Source organism: Tamandua tetradactyla, chromosome 10, assembly GCF_023851605.1.
Source record: "Tamandua tetradactyla isolate mTamTet1 chromosome 10, mTamTet1.pri, whole genome shotgun sequence".
Classification (NCBI taxonomy): domain Eukaryota; kingdom Metazoa; phylum Chordata; class Mammalia; order Pilosa; family Myrmecophagidae; genus Tamandua; species Tamandua tetradactyla.
In genome coordinates, this window is record NC_135336.1 from 18,134,972 (window position 1) to 18,160,203 (window position 25,232).

At 40.1% G+C, this 25,232-nt stretch overlaps 1 protein-coding gene across 11 annotated transcripts in view; it reads right to left on the reverse strand.

Moving 5' to 3' along the window:
* Positions 1–25,232, reverse strand: part of RUBCN (rubicon autophagy regulator) — a 172,033-nt gene that overhangs the window by 34,696 nt on the left and 112,105 nt on the right. For 5 of the 11 annotated variants that reach the window (XM_077118040.1, XM_077118033.1, XM_077118036.1 and 2 more), the window contains 10 exons: positions 23,600–23,674; positions 18,135–18,195; positions 17,261–17,393; positions 16,310–16,455; positions 15,205–15,269; positions 14,523–14,761; positions 13,934–13,995; positions 13,343–13,496; positions 9,429–9,522; positions 7,273–9,239 (listed from right to left, as the gene is read on the reverse strand). In XM_077118040.1, coding sequence (XP_076974155.1) covers positions 9,076–9,239; positions 9,429–9,522; positions 13,343–13,496; positions 13,934–13,995; positions 14,523–14,761; positions 15,205–15,269; positions 16,310–16,455; positions 17,261–17,393; positions 18,135–18,195; positions 23,600–23,674 — 1,193 coding nt within the window. In that variant the 3' untranslated portion in view covers positions 7,273–9,075. Of the gene's footprint in view, positions 1–7,272; positions 9,240–9,428; positions 9,523–13,342; positions 13,497–13,933; positions 13,996–14,522; positions 14,762–15,204; positions 15,270–16,309; positions 16,456–17,260; positions 17,394–18,134; positions 18,196–23,599; positions 23,675–25,232 lie in introns of those variants that run through there. The other 6 variants (XM_077118041.1, XM_077118037.1, XM_077118038.1 and 3 more) reach the window with 2 other exon arrangements.

The following is a 25,232-nucleotide window of genomic DNA, read 5'->3' on the forward strand; positions in this document are numbered from 1 at the left end:
ATGCTGCAGTAAACATCTTTTGAAACAATGTCCTATGATTCTTTCTTTCTCAGTTCTGGCCTGTTGTCTGGAACACAGAAGCCACAGTAAGTGTTCAATAGATGTTTATTTGGGATGAATGAATGAATGAGTGCTGGGCTGGCCATGTAACCAAGTGGCCCTTTGTTCCTATTTAACAGTCTTCTCACTCTTGGCCTATGAACATCTCAAATCTAAGTTAAATGTCAGGAAGAGAAGCTTGAGAACTTGCTGGAAGTCAAGCTTTGGCTTCCAGAAAACCCCTCCTAATTTGTAACAATAAACAAAAGGCCTTGGAACAAAGTAAAGATTCTATACTATAAGCTATTTTCCTATCTCCGATTGGAAAACATTTGAACATTTATCAGCTTCAGCTGTCTACCACATGACATTATCATTCTCCTCTCAGCATAAAGTATAGACATGAAGATTTAAAAAAATATCTAAGGTGTTTTAAGGGCATATAAGTATCATCGTATCTCCTAGTTTAGTCTCTGACAAGGAATATACTGGCAGTTTAAAGATGCATTTGAAATGTATCTTCTCTGATAATGACTACTGAACAAAACAAAACAGAACAAACAGAAAACAGTTGCAGTTGGAGTAGCTGCAGGAGGAGAAAGGAGAAAAGGGACTGACGGAAGAGAAGGGAGATAAGGACATGTTCATCACTGCAGGATTAAGGAAAGTAACCATGCAGAGATTTTGCAGCAAGAAAAGAGGCTCAGAGGGGAGGTAGTCAGAGGTCAGAACAACAGTGTCCCTTGTGCCACGATGTCATTCTAATCATTCTTGTTCCCACTGACAGGGGGAAAACATATCACAAGAACAGAATGTTTCTGTTCTAGTTTGCTGCCTGCAAATATACCAGAAATGGGATGGCTTTTAAAAGGGGAATTTAATGAGTTGTTTACAGTTCTAAGGCCAAGAAAATGTCCCAATTAAAACAAGTCCATAGAAATGTCCAATCTAAGGCATCCAGGGAAAGATACCTTGGTTCAGGAAGGCCGATGAAGTTCATGGTCTCTCTCTCTCAAGTGAGAAGGCACATGGTGAACAGGGTCAGGATTTCTCTCTCATCTGGAAAGGCACGTGGTGAACACAGTGTCATCTGCTAGCTTTCTCTCCTGGCTTCCTGTTTCATGAATCTCCCCTGGAGACATTTTCCTTCTTCATCTCCAAAGGTCACTGGCTGGTAGATTCTCTGCTCTCTCAGAATTTCTCAATTTCTCCAAAATGTTTCCTCTTTTATAGGATTCAAGTAAACTAATCAAGACCCACCCAAATGGGTGGAGATATGCCTCCACCTAAACCAGTTTGACATCCACTCTTGATTAAATCACACCTCCAGGGGATGATCTAATTAGTTTCAAACACACAATACTGAATAGGGATTAGAAGAAACAGCTGCCTTTACAAAATGGGATTAGGATTAAAACATGGCTTTTCTACGGTACATATATCATATCAAACCAGCACAGTTTCCCAAGCAGTTCTCTCCTTCTTTCCCAGGAAAAATCATGTCTGCTTGTATAGAAAGGTAATCAATCAGTGAACTCACACAGACTGAGGGGGTAGGCACACATAGAGGGTGTCTATTATAATGAATCCCCTTCGGATCTTTGATCTGGGGGAAAACAGCAGAGAGATCTTTTTTTTTTTTACTTCATTTTTTAAAATTTATGATACATAACCACATACAAACACAAACATTCTTACCATATATCATTCCGTTTTTGTTATATAACCAATAACTCACAATATCATCACAGTTGTATATTCATCATCATGATCATTTCTTAGAACATTTTTATCAATTCAGAAAAAGAAAAAGAAAACAAACAAAAAAATTCATACATACCATACCCCTTACCCCTCCCTGTCATTGATCACTAGCATTTCAATCTACTAAATTTATTTTAACATTTGTTCCCCCTATTATTTATTTTTAATCCATATGTTTTACTTGTCTGTCGATAAGGTAGATAAAAGGAGCATCAGACACAAGGTTTTCACAATCACACAGTCACATTGCAAAAGCTATATCACTATACAGTCATCTTCAAGAAACATGGCTATTGGAGCACAGCTCTACATTTTCAGGCACTTTCCTCCAGCCTCTCCATTACACCTTAACTAAACAACTGATATCTATGTAAGGCGTGTGCATAACCTCCAGGATAATCTCTTGACTGTTTGGAATCTCTCAGCCATTGACACTTTATTTTCTCTCATCCTCCCCCTTTTGGTTGAGAAGCTTTTCTCAATCCCTTGATGCTGAGTCTCAGCTCATTCTAGGATTTCTGTCCCACGTTGCCAGGAAGATCCACACCCCTGGGAGTCATGTCCCACATAGAAAGGGGGAGGGTGGTGAGTTTGCTTGTTGTGTTGGCTGAGAGAGAGAGGCCACATAGCAGAGACATCTTAAAAGACATCATGCACTCAGACTAGAGATGACCAGGGTTAGGCTTCTCCATGTTCATCCCAAATTTGAGTGAGCCTGTTTTACTCAGGCTCTTTTGGTTGGAAGAAATCAGACCTGCTGAAGCTGAGAGTAATAAGGTAAGGGCAATTACTGCAAAGATCCATGTTACAAAGGAAAATACCAAATTCACCTGACTGCAGGACCCTTGTGACTATGTGGGAAAGGGAGGCAGCCAGGAAGAGCATATGTGACCTAACCTTGTCAAGACCAACTCTCTGCCTAAGACCTCAGCTTGGGTCCTTTGGGTTAATTAGGAAGGGCTTGTGCCAAGTCTTTGGGGATGTTGTTGGGTTTTTGCAGAGGGAGGGCTACTGAGTGTAGGATGAATAAGTATTTGATGGTGATAAGTGGGGGCCTTTGCAACATCAAAAGTAGTCCTTGTCAGGAAGTAATGCCCCCCAAAGGTCATTTCATCTGTCGACCTGCCCCTGCACAGAACTGGCAGCTCTTTACATTTGAATGGCCACTTGACAGTTTTCCATTCATTCCATTCCTTCACTTTGTTCTTCTATTAGGGAAAATAATAAATAAGTGTAAGGAGTGCTGTAGCAGGAGGTTTGGACAGAGGGCCAAGGGCTCAGAGGACATGTAGAGTAGAATGCAGTCAGGAAAAGCTGAGGTATAGCTGTGCTAGTTCTTAAAGGAGGAAAGATCAAGGTATATTTGGGAAATTTTTAGTAGTGAGGAAATGGCAGATGAGGCTAGGAAGCTAAAGTGTGACCATACACTGAAAGTTCTTTATGTGCCAAATTTTACCTTAAAAGTAATGAGTGGCTACATTTGGGGTAGCTACTTTAGACTAGATAGAATTGAGGCAGATGGGATACAGGAATGGGAGGGAGACATTTCCCTGTATACCTTTTTGTGGGGTTTAAGCACATGACTGTATTAGAAAGTTAAATTTAAATATTAAATCAATAATTAGAGAGGGTGGAAAAGCTCTTTTTCATTGCTTTTTACTCTGCAAACTTCATTCCTGCTTTTCAGCTTGTAGGGACCTTTAGTTAGATCTATAGTTGCAGGATTTCCAGTGGTTAGGGGGAGAGAATGAGTTGGCATTTTTCTTTTCTTCTTTGAAACATTTAAGCTTTCTTTAGTCCTTCAGGTGGAAAGATTCACTGTTGACATCTAGGTTGAATTTCTTTCCTCCAGGTTCCAAGTAGAAAAAAAGGCTTGAGGGTAGAAAAGGGGGGCATAAGAAATGTTGCCTTTTAACTCTTTGTTTTCCCGTAACTGCTGCTAGTACTAAAGGAGTGAGTGGTCTGTGCTCGCTGTGGAAACTGGAGCCTCGGGGGAAAGTTAAGAGGCTGGCTTCTGTTCCTGCAGTGGGTCAGTTGGGAAATAAAACCAGTTGGGAACTGCAGATGTCACTGTTAGAAAGAAAAACATTTGAGAAATTCCTGGGCTTATGAGAGAAAAGGAAAGGATTTACCTGGGGCTTGCTGCCTAAAGTTTACAGGTCATCTGTGCTGCAGTGTTTCAAATTTGCATCTTACCTGGCACTGGTCTGCTGTGGCCTCTCAGAGGGTGGGTTACTAAAACTCCCACCTTGATCCTAAGATCCTTTCTCTATATCAGGGTTTATTTTAACCTGCTGTCACCTCTCTGGTTCTGGTAGTAGATGTACCTCTAAAACCAGAAGCATAGCCCTCTGCTTTCAATTTCTCCTCCAGCGGGAGTTTGTAGGGCTTTGGGCAGTATTCAAAGCATACCCTCCTGTTCTCCATGCACCTAGAAAAGCAGTGTAAGGCAGATTCCTTCCTTCCCTTTCCATCACATCCATCTTTAATCCCAAGGAAGATCACGATGGGAAAGCAAAGCAAGCATTCTGATATCCTGGATATTGTATAAGGGAGAGGACTGTAGGTGATCAGGGCAGAAGAGCCAGCAGGCTGCTGTGGACATAGTGATCCCTTTTTCCCATCCTCTAAAACATTAGAAGGTACAGTAAATCTATCGCACACGAGCAGCCATAGACAATGTTGGATACAGATATCATGGTCAATACCTCAATGCATGACTGCCCAGCTCACAGTCCCTCTTTATTTAGTGTGGGTTCAAAGTCCCCAACATAGCCAAAACGTACTTCAGCAGCAGGCTCAGGAGGTCTGCAGATTCTGCAACTGAGATTTACAGAGCTGCCCTGAGACTTAGTATTTTAATTTTCCTTCGATTCTCTATTTTCCAGATCTTTCCAAGATTCTGTACACTCCCCTCCCTTTTTTGTTCCTTGCTTAAAAATATTAGTGTCCGAGCAGAACATTCAGACCTTATCATGTTTTTAGAGGTTTGGTCTAATGAGGTGGCAGTGATAATGATAGTATGCTGCATTCTAGTCTAAACCAATTTAATTCCTCCCCTGAAGCAATGCAGTTGTTTCCCTAGGAGCATGTCCTGTTACTTCTATTTTTGTTTTACTATATTCATTCTCTGAAAAGTGAACACAACTTAAATTTTAAGCTGATGAGCCAGTCCTCTGATCAAGGTTTTTAATAGCTGTCCAGTGTTTCTAGAATAAAATGTACAATTCTCTTTCAGCCTTTGCCTAAACTCCTTGTCTCGCAAACTTCACATGTGCTATTCCTTGTCTGGCACCCTTTTCTCCCTACTCTGAGCCTGGCTGATTCTTTATTCATTCTTTGGATCATGGTTGAAGTACCACTTTCAAACATGGAGCAGATACGCTCCTGCTGCAATCTAAATTTGGTCTTCCTATTACTGTTTTTTTTATGGCATCTGCTTTCTTCCTTCATAGCTCTTATTTTGTAATGGCATTCATTTTGGCAACTTCATGTAATGTCTGTCTCCCCCACTAGACTCTCAGGCTAGCACAGAAACTAGCATACAGTAAGTATTCAAATATTTGATCAGCAAGTGAACAGGATATTGGCATGACTGGAGATACTTGAGATGTGACATAAGAGCCTGAATTGGGGTGCTAGTGGTAGAAAAGGAAAAAAAACCGATTTAAGAAAAAATCAGCAGAATTTGGTGACAGGTAATGAGGAGATAATGCTTTAAGAGTCAGATATGCTACCTGACTCAGAGAGGAAGGGGTCAAAGATAACAAAATGATCAGAACTTGGTGACAAAAGGCTAGGTTTGGAGGATATATGCTTATGTTGGTTTTAGACATATAGAGATGACAAAGAGGCATCCAAGAGGAAATGACAGGAAAGCTCCAGGGTGGAGCTGGAGTTCCAGTGGGCAGGAGCACAAGAGAGAAAGTCAGAGCCAGATGTTTATAGAAGTCAAAAATGAAGCATCTAAGATAATTCAGTATTGTGGAGAGGAAGATCACCCTATTTTAAGTGACAGTCATACCAAAGAGATGGGTATGGGGGCACAGCCTGTATGTTGGAAAGGACTATATGCCACATAGTCTAATCCTGTTTTTTTTTTTCTTTTTTGGCATGGGTAGGCTATGGGAATTGAACCCAGGTCTCTGGCATGGTCGGCAAGAATTATTGCACTGAACCACCATTGCACCACCCTCTAATCCTGTCATTTTACACACAAAGAAAGATATGAAATGATTTTCTTAAGGTCACAAAGCAAGTCAGCAACAAAGCCCAATTTTCTTGATATTACAACACAGACACCGTCTGCATTTTCAAAGGCATGTCTGCTTTATAGTGAAAAATCAACACTGTTCCTGATAGTCAAGGCAGGCAAACAAAAGTCAGAATTTCATTTCCTTAGTTTATTAAAGATATTTGATGAACTGTTAGGTTGTGCAAGAACTACAGCAAGTAGAAATCCAGTTCAGAATATAAGCTGTACATACATAAAACATCTCTAGTTAGACTCTTGCTGCTTTTACATTAATTCAACTAAAGCTCTAAAGCTTGGGCAGAGAAAGTCAATAACAGCCTCATTTAAGTGGAAAGTATTTGCCTTCCACTCTTCTGCTGTCTTGAATCTTGTCTCAACCTTTTAAGCAAACTTGTTTATTTTTTTTCCTTTTATTTACAGAAAAGAACACTTCTTCCATCCCATTTCATTCAGAAGGAACTCTCTTCAGTGCTTTCTGAAGGTTCTCCCCACAAGAGCAGGGGATTTTCAGATACTGGTAAGTTGCAAAGTGCTTTTAAAACATTCTACCCTCTGCCCTCTATCCCCCATCTCTCAAATAAATAAATTAAAGGGTATCTGGACAATGATGACAACATGGCATCAGGGTCACTAAAACAGATATACAATCTGATGGGATGGGGTGGGATAAGTGGAGAAAAATAAGTGAAAAACCAGGAACATATAAGATTGCTAAGCTCAGCTTTAGAAACTGCGTCAGCATTTTCTATCCTTTGATCCTATGCTAATATGAAATAAGCAGGACAATAAGAATATAACTCTCCTCCAGTGTTATGACTTGGAGTAAGGGTTTGGATTTATAATTTCAATAGAAACTTGAAATAGAGTGCACTGTTTTTATAACCCCCCGAGTCTGAACTTAGGGCCTAACTTTTAGTGAGACTTGAGTTTTATGGGGTCTGGGAACTTCTTGTCAGCCCTTTAGAGACTGAGCTGGGTTGGAAGCATTGGCTTTTTTTTTTTTTTTTTTTTTTTTTAAAGACAGAGAAGGAAGGAAGGATGGAAGGAAGGAAGGGAGGAAGAAAGGGAAACATCCCTAAACATTTTCTTGTTCTATCATATTTTGTTTGTTTGTTTGTTTCTCACATGGGCTGGGGCCGGGAATCGAACCGGGGTCCCCCGGCACGGCAGGCAAGCACTCTTGCCCGCTGAGCCACCGCGGCCCGCCAGAAGCATTGGCTTTTACAGCCTCACTATGAACTGAAGGGCAAACAAGGGCAAACAAGCTTCAGGGTCTTCCAGCCTGATGGAGCCTTCAGATCCCAAGTTTGAGGCAGAGGAACCAACTATGTGGGCTAATACCTACATGTTCCCTCTTGCTCTGGTGGAGCACCAGCTCTAGTCATTACCATAGTGCCCCCTCAACTTCCTTGTAAATCTCCTTGTTTCTTCCAGATCAGGCATTCATCAGCTTCCACCAACCATGTACAACTTTCCATTCAGCTTCCGGGGGCAGCGCCCAAGCTAAGATTCTTCTACTAGAACCAACTATGGAAGACAGGTACACAAGAAGAAGCCAGTCCCAGAACAAAAACGTCATGGATTTTAGTTCACAGAACTGCCAACTCTCAGAGCAGCAACCCTGACCACTGTGTTAGCAGAGATTAGAAGGTAAAACAACTTAAAGAATACTGCGAACATATACATGGTCCCATCCAAAACTGTTCCATCAAAACACACATTAAAAACAGTGGGAAAATAAAACAACAATGGTGGGAGAAAGGCAATAAAATTAGTAATATAAAAAGGATGGCTGAACATATGAGTATCACTAGGCTAGACAAAGAGTTAAGTGCATAATTGGCAGTGGTATAAATGCTCTTGTTATCCCAGGAATGCAGGAATATTCACACTCACATCCACAAACTGTCAAGTTCTATAACACCATTAATAGTAGGAAGCTGCTTCTTCAACTTTGACAAAAGAAACTAAGGCAAGAGATCAGCCATCAGGAGGGCCCCAGTTCTATTTCAGGAAGGGAGAAACAGAATGGAGTTGGGCTAACCTTTTATTCAGAGCCACAATGACCATCTAAAAGGACAGTGTAGAGTAAGGGACCTACTAATAAAATGGTGTGTGTGGTTTCTATCCTCAACTTAGGATGGCATCAGGGACTTGCCTGAGCTTGAAAAATGGTAGCTGTACCAAAGAGCTAAGTTGACTAAAAGGAATCTTAACACCTAAGAGGAGGCCGACTGCTCCTCTGATGAATGAATGCTCTTTAAAGCAACAGATTTGTTACTTGACTTATGCCTGTTGTGTAAGGCTATAAATGGGCCTGGTCTAATAAGCATCCTTTGTGCCAAGCTCACCAGGGTAAAGAAAGTCAGCTTGTAGCATCTTCAGTGCCTTGAATATTTCAATGAGGGAAGACATGGCTGCTGCCTTGAGGCTTCTGAGGGTTCTAGGGTAGCAGTGATGCTGTTCTTTGGCCCCCAAAAGACCAAAATAAGCTGGTCCAGAATGTCCATGATGTAGTCCTGTTCTTTGATGCTTCTTCTCAGGGCATAGTCTGACCCTATTCCAGGATTTCAGAGAAAACAAACCAACCCCAAACCCTACGTATCTGTTTCAGCAGCAAAGGAAAAGTGAGTAGGCTGAAAAAGGCTTGGCTCAGAAAACACCAACATCAAAAGAAACAACTGGAGATGCAGCTGAAAGCAGATCTGTGCCTATTAGAGAGGACCATGGATGGCAGAAGAATTGGTTCTGGCTGTCTACTCCCCTGACAGAGGCACTAGAAGCTTCACTTTAGTAACCAAAATGTCAGTTCTGAAGGAAAAACTTGGGGCCTCCAAATTACCAGCCCAACAAAGGCCAGACAGGCTGACTACACATGGATGCCAGACAAGTTGTTAAAAAAAATAATAATGATAATTAAAAAAAAAAAAAAGCCCCAAGTGGGAAAAGTCCTTTAACAGGCGGCTCAGTTCTGCATTATTTGTGAGTCTAGACAGGCTAGGCTTAATGGGCTTTCTTCAGGTGGTTTCCAGGGCCAGGGCTTCAGTGGGTTCCTCCTCATAGTCTGACATGTAGGACTCCAGGCTCTGCTTGGCCAGCAACTCCCGCCGGGCCTGCAACCGCTCACACCGGGGACAGCTTCCAGATTTGAAGCAAGCCTTATGGTAGCACGCTTTACACTCTATTTAAGTTGGGAAGGTGAGAGAGAGAAAGAGGAGAATCATTTCTATTATCTCAAGCTAAAGTCACTGCCACAGTCCCTTCTTAGCATCAGGAATCAAACCAAATTCTTGCCAAGAGGGGTGGATGAAGGGAAAAAAATTAGCTTGTGTTCAGTCTTGTTTGCCCTACTCTTAGCCCCAGTCCTCACCTTCACAGGTCCGGCATTTATAGAGTTCAAAAGGGAAGATGACATCATCCTCATTCTGACAGAACTCACAGATGAAGCCCTTGGCTTGGCAGAGCTGAGGAGGAAAGAGACAGGTAGCAAAATGAGGGCAGCACATTAGGAATTGACCCAAGAGGATGAACACAGGAAGGGGAGGGAAAGGAATATATAAAACTTGAGTGGGGAAAACTGGAAATTCACATGCAAAAGAATGAGTGTGAACCCTTACCTCTCCTCAACAAATGCAGAAATTAATGTGGATTGAAGATCTAAATGTAAGAGTTAATACTATAAAGCTCTTACAAGAAAACATAGGGAAATATCTTCAGGACCTTAAAGTAGGCAATAGATTTTTAGGTTTTACACCAGAAGGATGAGCATCAAAATAAAAAATAGATAAAATGAATGTCCTCAAAATTAAAAACTTGTGTGGCTCACAGGACATTATCAGGAAAGTGAAAAAGAATGGGAGAATATTTGGAAACCACATGTCCAATAAGGACACTAATATATAAAGAATATATAAAGAACTCCAACCATTCAACAACAAAAAGATAAACTATCCAATTAAAAGATAAGTCAAAGATTTGAATAGACATTTTTCTCCAAAGAAAGTATACAAGTGGCCAAAAAGGACATAAAAAGATGCAACATTGTTAGCCATTAGAGAAATGCAAATTAAAATGACAATGAGATACCGCTTCATACCCACTAGGATGGCTATTATTAAAAAACTGGACAGGCCACAGTGGCTCAGTGGCAGAGTTCTTGCTTACCATGCTGGAGACCCGGGTTCGATTCCCGGTGTCTGCCTATGTAAACGACAACAACAACAACAAAACTGAAAATAAGTGTTGGCAAGGTTACAGAGAAATAGGAAGCCTCATATATTGTTGGTGGCTATGTAAAATGGTGTAGCCACCGTGGAAGACAGTTTGGCTGTTTCTCAGAAAGTTAAACAAAGAATTACCATATGATCTGGCACTCCCATTTCTAGGTACATACCCAGAAGAACTGAAAGCAGGGACTTGAACAGTTATTTGCACACCAGTTTGTGTAGTATATGCTATACAGATGAAACTTGAAGACATCATGTTGTGTGGAAAAAACTAGATACAAAAGGATAAATATTGTATAATTTCTTTTAAGTGAAATGCTTAAAATAAGCAAATTCACAGAGAGAGAAAGAAGAATAGTTTTTACCAGGGGAGGGGGGAGGAGGGTATGGGAAGTTATTGCTAAATGAGTATGAATTTTGGTTTGGGGTAATGAAAACAGGCTGGAAACACAGAGCGATAAAAGTATCAGATTGTGCAACAGGACTGATTTTAAAAGTTCAGAAATGGATAGCACAATACTACCTAACTGTAATACAATAATGTTAGAACACTGAATTTAGCTGAATGTGAAAATGATAGAGGGAGGAGGCCTGGGGGCACAAATAAAATCAGAAGGAAAGATAGACAATAAAAACTGAGAGGGTATAACCTAGGAATGCCTAGAGTGTATAATGATAGTGACTAAATGTGCAAATTTAAAAATGTTCCTGCATAAGGAAGAACAAAGGAATGTCAATAATGCAGGGTGTTGAAAACAGATGGTAATTAATATTTTAAAACTTTAACGTATGTGTGAGACAAGCAAAATATGTTTATTTGGTACAAAATTTATATTTTGACTAGTGCATTTCCTAATACAACTTATGTAGATAGCTTAATAGAACACGACAGTACTTGGAACCTTGTGTAGGGCATGAGATTTTGTAGGTTTGTCCAGAGTGATGCCCAGATAAATCCCAGAGCGATTTAAACAGTGACTATGGAAGTATTTGCAGAGTCCCCTAGGGGAAATGGTGAGAAAGGGGGAAAATTCAACTTTCTCAAGTGGAGAATTCTTGATACTCTCACAGGCAGTAGGGACAGCCAAAGCAATAGGCCGAGCCTCCAATCTTGGGGTTTGTTCATATGATACTTAAGCCCACAAAGGATAGGCTAAGCCTACTTAAAATTAGGCCTAAGAGTCACCCCCAAGAGAACCTCTTCTGTTGCTCAGATGTGGCCTCTCTCTCTCGGCCGACACAGCAAGCAAACTCACTGCCCTCCCCCTCTCTACGTGGGACATGACTCCCGGGAGTATGGGGACCTTCCTGGCAACGTGGGACAGAAATCCTAGAATGAGCTGGAACTCAGCATCAAGGGACTGAGAAAATCTTCTGCACCAAAAGGGGGAAGAGCGAAATGAGACAAAATAAAGTGTCAGTGGCTGAGAGATTCCAAACAGAATTGAGAGGTTATCCTGGAGATTATTCTTATGCATTAAATAGATATCACCTTGTCATTCAAGATGTAACAGAAAGGCTGGAGGGAACTGCCTGAAAATGTGGAGCTGTGCTCTGGTGGCCATGTTTCTTGAAGATAATTGTATGATGATATGGTTGTCGCAGTGTGACTGTGTGGTTGTGAGAGCCTTGTGTCTGATGTTCCTTTTGTCTACCTTATTGACGGACAAGTAAAACATTTGGATTAAAAATAAATAATAGGGGAAGCAAATGCTGAAATAAATTTAGTAGATTGAAATGTTGGCGATTGGTGAAGGGAAGGGGTCAGGGGTATGGATGTATGATTTTTTTCTGCCTTCTTTTTATTGCTTTTTTTGAATTGATGCAAATGTTCTAAGAAATGATCATGATGATGAATATGCAACTGTGATGATAGTGTGAATTGCTGATTATATATGTAGAACAGAATGATCATATGTTAAGAATGTTTGTGTTTCTTTGTTGTCATATTTAAAAAATTTTTTTTCAATTAAAAAAATTTTTTAAAAAGTTAGTATCACCAGTGTATTTATTTAATGCCAAAGAACTGTCCATTTAAAATGGTTAAAACTGTTTTTACGTTAAGTATATTTTACCTCAACTAAAAATGAATTATTATAAAACAAAACTGAATGGCCTCTGAGGGATTTTATTACTTGCAGGGAAAAGGTCAAACTAGGGCCAAGACTGGGCAGTGTTAGACAAATCTTTAAGGTGGAGAAAAGAGAGGCATGAGATAAAAAAAACACCCTGTCACCAGAAGAAAGGAAAAGATGGAAGGAACAGTGCCTAAAGTCAGTATTCCAGTCTAGGTAATGATTTTACTTTGAAATAGAAACCACAGCCAAGTGAGGCAAAATGTGAAGGGTAAGGATGTTTCTCCAAAACAACACCCACCCTTGAGTCAGTTTATAGTGAAATCTTTCCAATTCCCACAGCCAAATAGTATTCTCTACATATATATGCTATTTTAAACTCTAATTCTGGGAAAGCCACAGAAACACAAAATGGGCATATTCTAAGATGGGAAGTTCTAAAAAAGGAATTTCTGAATTCTGGCAGGATGAGTATATCAAGAACAATAACAACCCACCATTTGTAGAATATTTGAAGTTCATGGAATACTTTCATATAAATCATTTTGTCAATGCTGAAAATTACTGAACATCCAATAGGTATTAGTTATTATCTTCATTTTAGAGATAAGAGAATTGAGGCTTACCTCAGAGAGGACACAATATCCCTTTTGGTCACAGTGATTGAAAATGATGAAGCCAAGACCCACTTCCCTCTCCATATTCTAATCCAGGATTTCTCCTACCATAGCATGACAATTCCTTTGTGAAGACCTACTCAGACGTGCCCTGAGCTACCCAGGGGCCATGCTAGGACCCAATCCTCTTCTAATTCTAGGTTCTCTAGACTCTGATGATTTAGCTGTTTCCCAATCCCATTTATCTCATAATGTTGACAGGCCATTTCAACTTCCTAGAGCTAAATGGCAAGAACCCTGGGTCCACCCCATTTCCTGATATCCTAAGCAAGGTCCCAGCTGCATGCCTGAACAAGAATTTCTTACCACACATTGCTCTACGTGGGCAGCCCCTGCTCTGGTGAGCTCAGCAAGCTGTGGCCCCAGCTCTCCCTTTCTGGTTATAGTCAGGTCATTCAGCGAGTACAGGTGAAGATCCTCTGTGAGGTGGCCTGGAACTGTGTCAAAGGAATCCAGAAGCCTATAGGAAATAAAGGGAAGGGGGTGGAAGCAGGGAATGAACACTCTGTATGCCACATCACACTAGAAGAATCCCTATCAGGAAGCAGGAGGCATAAAGGTCCCAGCAGAGGTAGTAAGGGTGGGCAATGTCTGGGGTAGCCCTGGAGCCTCAGGCCAGCCTGGTGTTCCAGATTATACCACCCCTCCCATACTGCTGGGTGTGTGGATTGCAGAAGTGACTTTTATAACCTCCTGCCATGTGATCCATGACAGCCAGTGAAGAGCTCTGAGCCTGCTATGGATAGATTAACCATGGATTTAGTCTTCCAGAGAAAAGACAGTGACACAGTCACTGCTTTGGTTTCTCATGTACCATTTTTGGAGTTTTCTCCAAGATAACTCTCCTTCATATACCAAGGGCCAATTTCTGGCCTCTGGCCTCCACATAGGACTTACTCTTTGGCCAGTCGGCATGTCTTGAACATGTTCTTCATGTGATACAGCTGGATCCGCAGCAGCTGAAGAAGAGAGAAGAAACCATTCTTAGAATTTTAAGAAAGACCAGTGTCTTTAAACTTTCAGGGTCTGGATGTTTTGCATGCGGCAGACAGAGCTAGACTGTCCTCTAACTCTCTCCAATGTGGTCTCCAAACAAGGAAGACCCCTCAGCAAGGCAGACAGGACAAACTAGTGGGCTGGTGAGTCTGTCCAAATCACACAACCAGCTGGAAGCAGCTGAGAAGAGAACTCCAGAATTTTAATTTCCAGATGATATGTGATTCTCCAGTCAATAATACTCTAGTAAAGGAAGAAATCCTGACTTTGCCATCAAGCAATATCTATTGCTTCAGAGCTGCCAGAATCAAGCTTGAGACTCTAGCTAATTAGATATCTAGGAAATGGGAACAGATTTTAAAAGTGCACAGAGAGCTTAAAGGATAAAATGGTTACAATTCTGACATTGTGAAGAAGAGAAATATGCCGATCTTGGGAAAGCCTCTATGAACAGAGGGAGAGGGTGAGGAAGCCTTTTCAAGGGCTTTACCCGGACTTGGTTGAGCAGCTTGACCTTCCTATAGAGGGCGCTGTTGATATCTTGCACATTGAAGAGAGGATCGTTCCAGATCTTACTAAGCAGGTCCTTGGAGAAATTGCTGACATAATATTTGCTGAAGTCCCACTTGCGTAGAACTCGGCTAGGGATGACCATCTGGGCATTCTCATGGCAGCACTGACAGAAGTACTTGCCCAAATATTCACAATACCTTAGCCTCTTGATATAATCTGGAAAACAGGAAAGCCAAGAGACCAAATGTCACTTTTGCATCTACAAGCTGGTAAGGCAGCATTGCTATTCCCACCTCTGTCTGAGCTTTCCAAAGCTGGCAGATACTCAAATAGTGGGGCCTATGGTTCTTGTGTCCTCTCTGGAAGCCACTGAGTAAACAACCCTGGCAGAGTGGGTAAGACCCAGCCTCCAAGAATCTAGCTGAAATGACTGAATCTTCTCCAGTATACAATCCCAGTGTTTTGCTCCCATAAATCATTTCCCTCTGACTGTCAACAGTCTTGCCTAGCCCTACCCCTTCCCTTCTAGCTTCCTTCTCTCCCTTCCCCAAATTCTTCCCTGCCACCTCTTCTTATTGCCTCTCTGTTTAGCCTCCTTTCTCCCAAGCGTGGGAGAGAGCAAAGCCCTGGGAGGCAGTATGGGGGTAGAAGATACTCACCAGGGTCAGTACGGATGCCACATCCTGCACAGCGGTAATTTTGCTTGGCCACAGCAATTTTCCTTCTGCAGAAAGAAGAAGGAATTGGTAGATACCAACTGCATGAGGCCTCTGAGGTATAAAGCATGAGGATAAAACAAGGGCTCTTATTAAGTGTGGGAATGCTATATTTTTAGCATTGGCCAAAATCAACCTGTGATGGTTAAGTTCCTGTGTCAACTTGGCCAGGTGATGGTGTCCAGTATATGGTCATGCAAGCACTGGTTTGATTGTGACTGTGAGGACAGTTCCTGGATTTAAATCATCAGTAAGTTGATTACTCCTACGGCTGATTATACCTACAGTCAACTGAGGAGATAGCCTTCAACAATGAGAGAAGTCTCATCCAATCAGTTGAAGGCCTTAAAAGAGAAGTAATGAATTCAGTAGTCAGAATGAAAAATCTCCATCTCTACTTTACCCAGCCAGCCTCTCCTGGGGAATTTCATTGAAAACCTTCAGTGGAGTTCCCAGCTTGTGGCCTGCCCTACAGAATTTGGACTAGTCCATGCACAGCCACATGAAACAATTCCTACAAAAAAATACCTCATAATATTATTTACATACTATACACACACATATACATATATATACAAACAGATGTATATCCTGTCGGTTTTGTTTCCTATAGGGAGTACCAGTTCAAACAGGATATAAAGTTAGAATTTAGGTCTGGGCAGGGTCTCTCTATAGTGAACCATGTATTCTGTACAAATGCAAGGGATGAGAAATAGTAAAAGGGAGAGAACAGTAAGAGAGAAAGCATCTATCTTCAACAGAGAAGATAAGAACTGTAAACTCACAAAACTACTGGGAGGAAGGCAACAGGATGGAAATACCAATATTAAAAAATCTTATGTCCCGTTAGCTTTGGGAAGGGATGGGAAAACTGAGAGTAAGACTTGAGGACAAGATAAATAATCCTCTTCCTCCACCTTTAAATATAAACAGAACTGTGTGGCAGGTATGTATATGTGGAGGAAGAGACAAGAGAGTGAGAAGACAGCCCGGACAATCCAAAGATGATGTGTCTGTTTCACAAAGACATTAGCCACTGGCTACTCACGTTGGGGCTGGATGAACATTAAAAATTATCTGAGGCCGGGGTGGGGCCCACTCCAGGTTCCCACGAACACGAATACGCAGTTTGTAGATGTCAGCATGCTGTCCATCATCTGGTGAAATGGGCAGTGAGTCAGGGATGGGCAGAAGCTGTAGGATAAAAGTAAAGGGTGAATGGATAATCTGAGGGAATATGAGTGTTTGACCCTTCTGGCCATGACAGAAGCATAGTTAATGAAACACATTTTAGGAACACCATACATCGGTAAGAATTTCTGAGAACTTCGGGCCTTGAAACAAACCATAAGACACCAAGGGACTAGAAGTGAGGGCATCCAAATAGCAAAAAGAAGAAAAACAGCATTCCAGGGTGGTGGCACCCACTGCTGATGTTGTCTCTGCCCTTACCCCTAGCACCCCTGGTATGCCAGGTGCTTCATGCCTGAAAGACTCAACTGCAGAGCAAAAAAAGAACTGGACAATGTGCCTTCTCATAGTGTCTCAAAGGTGGTCACAGCAAAGGAGTTCCACCTCTGAGTCTAGTGAATAGTCATGTGGAATAAGGAAAGCAAAGTGGCCAATCTCCTAGCTTGACAGTTGCTAGGAATAACCCAGGCAAGAATGTATTAGTTCATGATCACGATGATGAATATGCAACTATGTGATGATATTGGGAATTACTGATTATATATGTAGAATGGAATGATCATAAGTTAAGAATGTTTGTTTGCTGTTATGTATTTTTTAAATTTAAAAATTAATAAAAAGAGAAAAATAAATAAAATTAAAAGAATGTATTCAACAAATTTGTAATGAATGGCTTCTGAGTAAGGAAGGAATCACATATGCCAGACTGGGGACTTTGACAAAGGGGAACAAGGTCAGAATGACTCATAAGGCTCATAGCCTGCTGGGGTTGGCCAGTGGATGGGGAAGAAGGGCTAAAGAACCCTACCTTCTGGGGAGCATCATGCTCTGGGACTAGCCACTCTAGCTCCGAGGCAGCTGGGAGCTGCATCCCCTCAAACTGCTTCAGAAGCCCCATAGCCACTGCCTCAGCAGATGTGGAGTTAAGGAAGCAGTGGGAACTGTAAAGAAGAAAACCAAGGAAGGTTGAGCATAGGGAAAAGAAGATGGGAGCCTACCTTTCAGGATCTGATATCATATTCAGTAATTTCTGGGCTGACAAAACACTCACAGCATACCCGGGCTGCATAGCTTCTTTTCTCATCATCTTTAGAGACATGTGGTATGGCGAAACAAAAATAAATACTGGTCTTATAGTTCTAAGACCTAGGCTCAAATCACACTTAGTAGCTCTGTGACCATTACATGGTACTTCTAGGCACGGATTCTATGACACTTTACTTCCAGTTTCTTTAACTGCAAATGGGGAGTATAATGCCTGTTTACAAAATAAAGTGAGGAAAACTGTCTTGTGGGCTATAAAGTACTATTATTTTTCCCAAATGAGCTATTATTTCTTCTAAGTTGAAGCAATGAAATCTGTTCAATCTGATTTCATAATCAAATATCAAGATCAATGCTCGCTTTTTTGAAACTTCATCTTCTGGGAGGCTTCTGAAATGATCAGACAATAGTTGGGGAAGAACAATCCACAGTGAGAGCTTTACCTCTACTACAGCCCATCCAGTTTGGACCAAAGATCTTTCAGCTCTCTTTCTTTGGGCTCACCACCATCAGGCAGACTATGACTTAAACCCTGCCTCTTTGTGAATCTGAACCTTTAATCCATGACCTTTTCCTTCCATATCCAAGAACTGGGGTGGTTTTTCCACATACTCCAAGGTTTTATAAAAAGTACTCACAAGGACTGGGAAGAAATAAAGGATTTGCTGGTTGAGCCTGTGTTCCTTCTGATGTCAGCATCTAAATGGAAACCAGAGATGAGGGCAGGAGAAATAGAAAGGGAGGAGGTAAGGGACATGGGAAACCATGACAAGGTATTGCCAGTTAAGCACTCAGAATAGTAGCTAGGTGCTGCATTCCACACAGATGAGTGGAGTCCAGATGGAGACAACTTAGTGAAGCTCTAAGCACAATTTATAATTTGGCTCTACTCAAGTCACAACTAGGCTGAATTAGTGACATTATGCACAGCATTGAGGAGGTCAGAGTGGTAAAAAATTCAGGTGGAAACGCAAACTCAGATTTGAGGCAAACACAGTGAATGAGAAAAGGAAGCATTCTAGGACACACAGAGATATGCCCCCTAGCAAGTAGAAACACAAAATAAATGACCTCAACTTCTCTCTAATTTTCTAAATCTCTGTCTAGCTCTTTTTTTTAAAATATCAGAATCAGTACCTACTGTAGAACTTGGATCACAGAGGTTACACACTAAATATATGTGGAATGTAAAAATCTTCTGTACCCTCAAAAAGGCTTCATGGAAAAATTTCCTTCCTGTCTGGTGGCACAGGGAGGAAAAGAGCTTCTCTATGGCTTGGCAACTCCAGGGAGAGAGAGGGGAAAACTTGTCCTTTATAAAGAAGTCTGAGAAGGTTGCCTTCCAACTGGAAGTCAACATAATAATAAAACCTTTTTAGTTTTTTTTAAATCATGTCGTTGTACAAAAACAAGTACACTTTTTCCTAAAAGAAATGAATTCAAATATTCCTGATGCCTCAGAAAGAATAAGCCTATTATTATTGACTGAAAAAAGGTTAAAAACAAACAAACAGTGACATGTTACAAGGAGAATTTGCTGTATGTCCACACATTGATATTGGGAGGATCAAGGGAAGAACTGTTTAAAACCTTGGTACCCTAGTGTTTTAGTTTCCTTGGCTGCTCAAGCAAATACCACACAATGATTGGCTTAAATGTGGGAATTTATTAGCTCATAGTTTTGAGGCTAAGACAAAGTCAAATAAGGATGCTTTTCTTCCTGAAGACTAGAGTTTTGGGGCTGGTCACTGGTGATCCTTGGTCCTGGGGTCTTCTGTCACATGGCAATATGCATGGAAGCCTTTCCTGGCCTCTCCCTTCTCTTCTGGGTTCCACTGACCTTTAGTTTCTTGCTTCCTGTGTCTTTCTCTATCTGTCTGAAATCTCATTCTGCTTATAAAAATCTCCATGAATGGGATTAAGAATCATCCTGATTGAGCTGGGGCACCACTTAACTGAAGTAACCTCATCAAAAGGTCCTATTTACAATGAGTTCACACCCAAAGGAAGGAATTACGTTTAAGAACATGTTTTTCTGGGGTACACAGCTCCAAACCACTACACCTAGCAAAACTTGTACATTTTTAAACAAAATAAGTGGAAGACAAAATAGGAAGACAGTCAACTTCAGAATTTATGGGCTGGTGCAATGTCGGTTTCCATAACAGATAAGGTGATACCCAACACAACTGTGAATCCAACTCCAATGAATCTTTTCCAATTGATAATTCAAGAGGAAATACTTTAAAATGGAGAGCAACACTTATTCTTGTTTTAAAAGGAGAAAAAATTGATTAAAAAAAGGAGTTGGGGAGAAGCAACTGATTACCTCGAATCAGATACAATTAAAAATTTTGAAGGAAAACATGGTTCATGAACTTTTCCTCATTATATATTGTGCCAATTATCAATTCATTGCTTTTCAGCTCCAATTCTGCTTTCTTTGTCTACTCTGAGATAACGAGCTTGACTTATAAATATTTCTCCTTGGTCAGGTGGCATGATATTAAGCTTTGTCAACAGAGGGCACTGGAGGGAGAATGGAGAAGAAAAAGGTTTCTTTCTGGTTCCAATGTACTATCCTAGGCAGAATCCCATAGTGCATGTGGCTCTCCCCTGAGGGAAGCATGCCTTCAGGGGGCTTTGTAACAGAGTGCCACTAGTGGTACCTCCCATAAATGGCCTCCCCTGGCACCCCCTCAGAAAACTTCATAGTGAGTGCCACAGTCCTGGCATCTCCCCATGAACTGCTTCCTCTGGTAACCCTCTTGTTCTAGGGTGTAGCATCTTCTGTGGTTAGGTAACCCTAGTGCCCCAGAGAATGGTTTCCCAACAAGTGCTGTTGGCGTGCCACTTTCGCATGGACATGTCCTCAAACACAAGGTCTACCATCCAGTAAGCCAGGAGGTCTGGCTCTCAGCTCTCAGGGTGTGGCCCTCTGTTACATTTCTTCCTTCCTTAGATACTCTATCCCAGTCTTAGGGGATAGTGTCTGCTCCTTTTATAGCCTCTTTCTGTATTCTTTAGAGTTCTCTTTACTCCTTAGGAGCCTATCTTTCATTAGGCCAATCCCCCATTATTGTTAATAATTATTAACATTAAACTTCCCCTATTTGATTTCTCTGTGTGATTTCTGTCTCCTGATTGGACTCTGACTAAAAATATGTATAGTACAGAAGACTGAAACTCTAGAAGAATCCACAAAGGAAGATAAGGAAGAATTGATGAAGCTATAAGAGAAGAAGATGAAGAGGAAATGACGACAGCAACCACAACAATAAACCCCTAAAAACAAAGAAGCGAAAAGACTGTTTAGAATTAGAAAGTTATGAATGGTATCAACTTGGCAGACACCATCATGAGAAACAGATGGAATAAACAAAGCCAGACATAAAAGATCATGTACTGTATGAGTCCTTTTATATGAACTGTTCAAGAAAAGCAAATCTATAGAGACAGAAAGCAGACTGGTGATTGTCTGAGAATGGGAACAGGGGTCAACTACAAATGGGCACAAGAATCTTATTGGGGTGATGAAAATGTTCTAAAATTAGGTAATGGTGATGGTTGCACAACTTGGTAAATTTACTAAAATCACTGAATTGTCCACTTATAATTGAATTGTCCACAATATAATATCTTATATTGTAAGATATAAATTATATCTCAGTAAAATTGTTTTAAAAAAATAAAATAGATGTTGGGCAGGCAACGGTGGCTCAGTGGCAGAGTTTTCACCTGCCATGTTGGAGACCTGGGTTTAATTTCTAAAAAAAAAATATAATAAATAAATAAATAAATAGATGTTAATTAACAGAAAGCTTATGATCACAAGAAAAGTTATGATCACAAGATTTATATCTATTTTATTGGTAGGAAGAAATAACTTTTAAATCTACTTTCTTCATAAACACTTTTGTTCCATCTAGCCTAATTCATAAATTAGGATCTAAGAAAAGTATTATATTAAGCTATATGTATACATAGTATTTATCACAGGTGATGTTCATAAGATGCTTAAGCACCTTTTTCAAGGGTGCTATGGACTCTAATCAACTTCCTCTGACAGTATGCCAAGAGACTCTTCAATATCATAAATCATTTAAGGTGATCAAAAGGAAACATGTCTGTAAAATTCTGGACACAATCAAAAAGACTGTTAATGAAAAGAGTAATGATACTATTTAGAAAAAATTTGATACCAGTAACAAACTTAGTGTGATTAAAGACTAGAAACAGATGAAAAACAGAAAACAACAGAAATCCCCAGTAGAAAAAAGACAAATTTTACATTGTCATAATTGGGAAACTGTGTATATAAAGACTATAAAATTTAAGTCTTTACTTTGAAAGAGAATTATTTTGATTCCTCCCTCCCCCACTACAATATTTTATTTTATTGGGTCACAATAAAAAGTAATTTCTCAGTTTAAATTTTCTTCATATTTGTGGCATAAAACCTGTAATGGGTAGAAAAACTTTAAAGCTTCCAAAAGAGAAGAAGGATCTTAGGAAAACCAAATAAAGGTTTGCCTTATGATCGAAGCAAATTGACTATACCCTAATGGAGAAATGGATGACCTTTTCTGTAGACCGGTCCTACAAGAAATGGGAGCTACAGGATGAAAGGAAAAGACACTAGACAATTGTCTGAAGCCATATGAAAAAGTACAAATCTCTGATAAAGATAATGATAACGCTATACACAAATACTAGCACTATTGTATTTTAATTTGTCGCCTCACTTTTTACTTCTCACAGAATCTAAAATGTAAATGCATAAAATGTAATGAAGTGTCAATTATTTGGGGCTCATAATGTACAAATATGTCATTTGTGACAAGAAAACACAAAGGTGGGAAGATTTGGAGGGGTACAGGAACATGGTTTATGATGCTATTAAAGTTACTTTGGTATCAAATTAAATGAGACTGTTATAGATTTAGGATGTTAAATTTAAGACCCATGGTGACCACAAAAAAGATCAGAGACTATGCAACTCGTAAAGACAAAGCTGAGTTAATGCAAAATGAGTGTAGCATTTCTTCGTGGAATGAAGGAAAGTAATAGTAATGGATGGTGGTAAGACTCTGCAGCATGTGAATGTGATTAGTCTCATTGAATGGTATATCAGGAGGGGTTGGGATGGGAAGATTTTAATTGCATATATGTTTTCACAATTAAAAAGAAAGAGAAACTAAAGCGATAATGACAATTAAATGCAATGCATGATACTGGAAGGGGTCTAAGAATGGAGGAGAAAAAGCTTAAAAGGACATTATTGGGACGTAAGAAACCAGAATACAGACTATAAACTTTATATCAATGTTCAATTTCTTGAACAGTATAACTATATTTAAGGTGGTTAAATAAGTGAATATCCTTGTTCGTAGGAAATGCACATGGAAGTATTATTTCTTCAAGAAGTATGATATGTGCAACCTGCTTTCATATGTTCAGAAAACAGATAAACAGGAAGATAGATGACCAAACGATATGGCAAACGTGGCAAAATGTTAAAATTGGCAAATCTGGGTATGAGGCAGGAGTGGGGGTATGTTGGAGTTTTCTGTATAAGGTTTGTGTTATTTTTCAGGTCAACATCTGTAGCAGTAAATCCTAATCGCATATAAGGTACCTAAAAGAGGAAGCTTTTTGAAAGTTGGCTCTGCAAATTCAACACTCTAAAGAGACACCACAAAGCTTCATTCCACTCTATCTATTTCTATTGTCTGAATGTGGGGCAGTATCTTAGCTAAAAGTTTGACCTAAAATTCTTCATTTGACTGTTCTTTTCTAAACTCTCCACTACTTCAATCAGCCACCTTGACCACTTAAACCTAAAATTATCACTGGAGGAAAGAACCAACAAAGACAAAGTCAGTGAGGAGGATTTGTTGGGTTATATGAGGAAAATGACTATCTGAATTATTTCCCAGACTGTTAATTAGCTTAAGTCCAGTTTTTCTCAACCAGTTTTCTACATTCTGTAGTCCCACAACCTTAACAAGTGCCATGTGATCAAATATGTACAAAAGCTGGTAAAAAACATTCATACACATGCACATAAGAGAGCACACTCAACACTTCCAACACAAGCTACCTGAAAACATCGAAGCCATTGACACTGAGAGTCCATTCTTTGACATGTGAGTCAGGTTAGATCCTTCGCTACCATCTGTGTAATAATGATTACAAAAAGGGGCCCTTTAGTATTCAGCCAGAAAGAAAATCAATGAGAATGACAGTCCTATACCACATGTTCTTAGAATCAGGACTTGACTTTTGCTACAAAAGATGAAATGACTTAGGAACTTACATCCATCCACTGATAAGTGCTGACTATATCTTGGGAGATAGTTACTGCTAATTCCCAAACCAGCATAGTTCTGAAGACCTCCCAAGGCAATGAGGATATTTGGCAATGTTTAGAGGCATTTTTCATGTTCAAGATGGGTATAGGGGACAGCAATGATACAGGCATCTAGTGGGTATAATACTAAATATTCTACAATGTACAGGACATTCCCTAATAACAAAGAATTCAAGAATTATTTGGTCGAGAGGTTAAGAAGCCCTGCCCTGAAGAAACCCTGTACTGAAATGTCTGGAGAATTACTTGATTAAACATCTCCTCTGGGCCCACTACTACAGGAACAGTTTCCAACAAGAGTACATTTCTTGCTGTCCTCTAGGGAAGCTATTTTAAATAGACTCCTTCCTTATTCCTGAACAGCTTCTCTTGCTCCCTGTTTAGCTGCAGGGAGCAGACTTAGTAGTCAAGTGGACTGCCAGTGAAGTAACATGCTCTGAACTAAAATTAATACTACCTCATGAAATTTTGACTGCTGATCCTGACAGAGAAGGCAGACCGCTCTTATTTTCTTCTAATTTGGAGATCAAAATAACCACAAAGAAGAAAAAAAAAAGGAGTTTTTAAGAGACTACCTATTTATTGTCATGACTAGAAATCTGATGTAAGGAGAACATAGAAGGAAGACTCCCTGGAGACCTGGAAAAATATGTGTAAAAACTGAATTTCTGAATGGGGAAGAAATCCAGCTATTAGGCTGGAGGTCTGCACAGATGACTGGGTTCTCTAGAATGGGGTAGACAGGAAATTAGAGCCTCATGCAGCAAAATGTTTAGGTTTCATCATGTTACAGTGGAGACAGTAGTAGAATTCCTGTCTGCCCCTGTAGGAGACCCAAGTTCGATTCCCAGCCTATACACACACATACCCTACCCTCCACCCCCAGAAAAAGGGTACAGTGGAGAATTATAGATACAATTCACCACTGCGAGGAAATTACTCTATTACTCATGGAAGAAGAGCTTATGCCCCAGAATGGTTTTTGTTTCTTCCTTCACTGATGGAAACTTGAAGAAATCTATGATTTGCAAGAATGGGGCATTAAACTGATTTAACGCAACTGCTTTTTCAGATTAGAACCCTTTGCCTCCTCTATGCAGACGCTTACAACAACAACAATAGCAACAACAACAAAAGAATGGGTGGTTCTGGTACAAATTTAGCACCGGTAGGACAGAAATTAAAGTTTTATCTGCTGAACTTGATTTTTCTCCTTTTTTGCTTTTTTTTTCCCCACAATGATTCTTTTTGTCCTTTTCTCTTAGGATTTATAATAAAGATTCTTTTGAAAACTTCAAAACAATTTCAGTTGTGCTATGGAGCACAACAGAATAGGATTCTAATTTCATTTGGGTATCTTCTA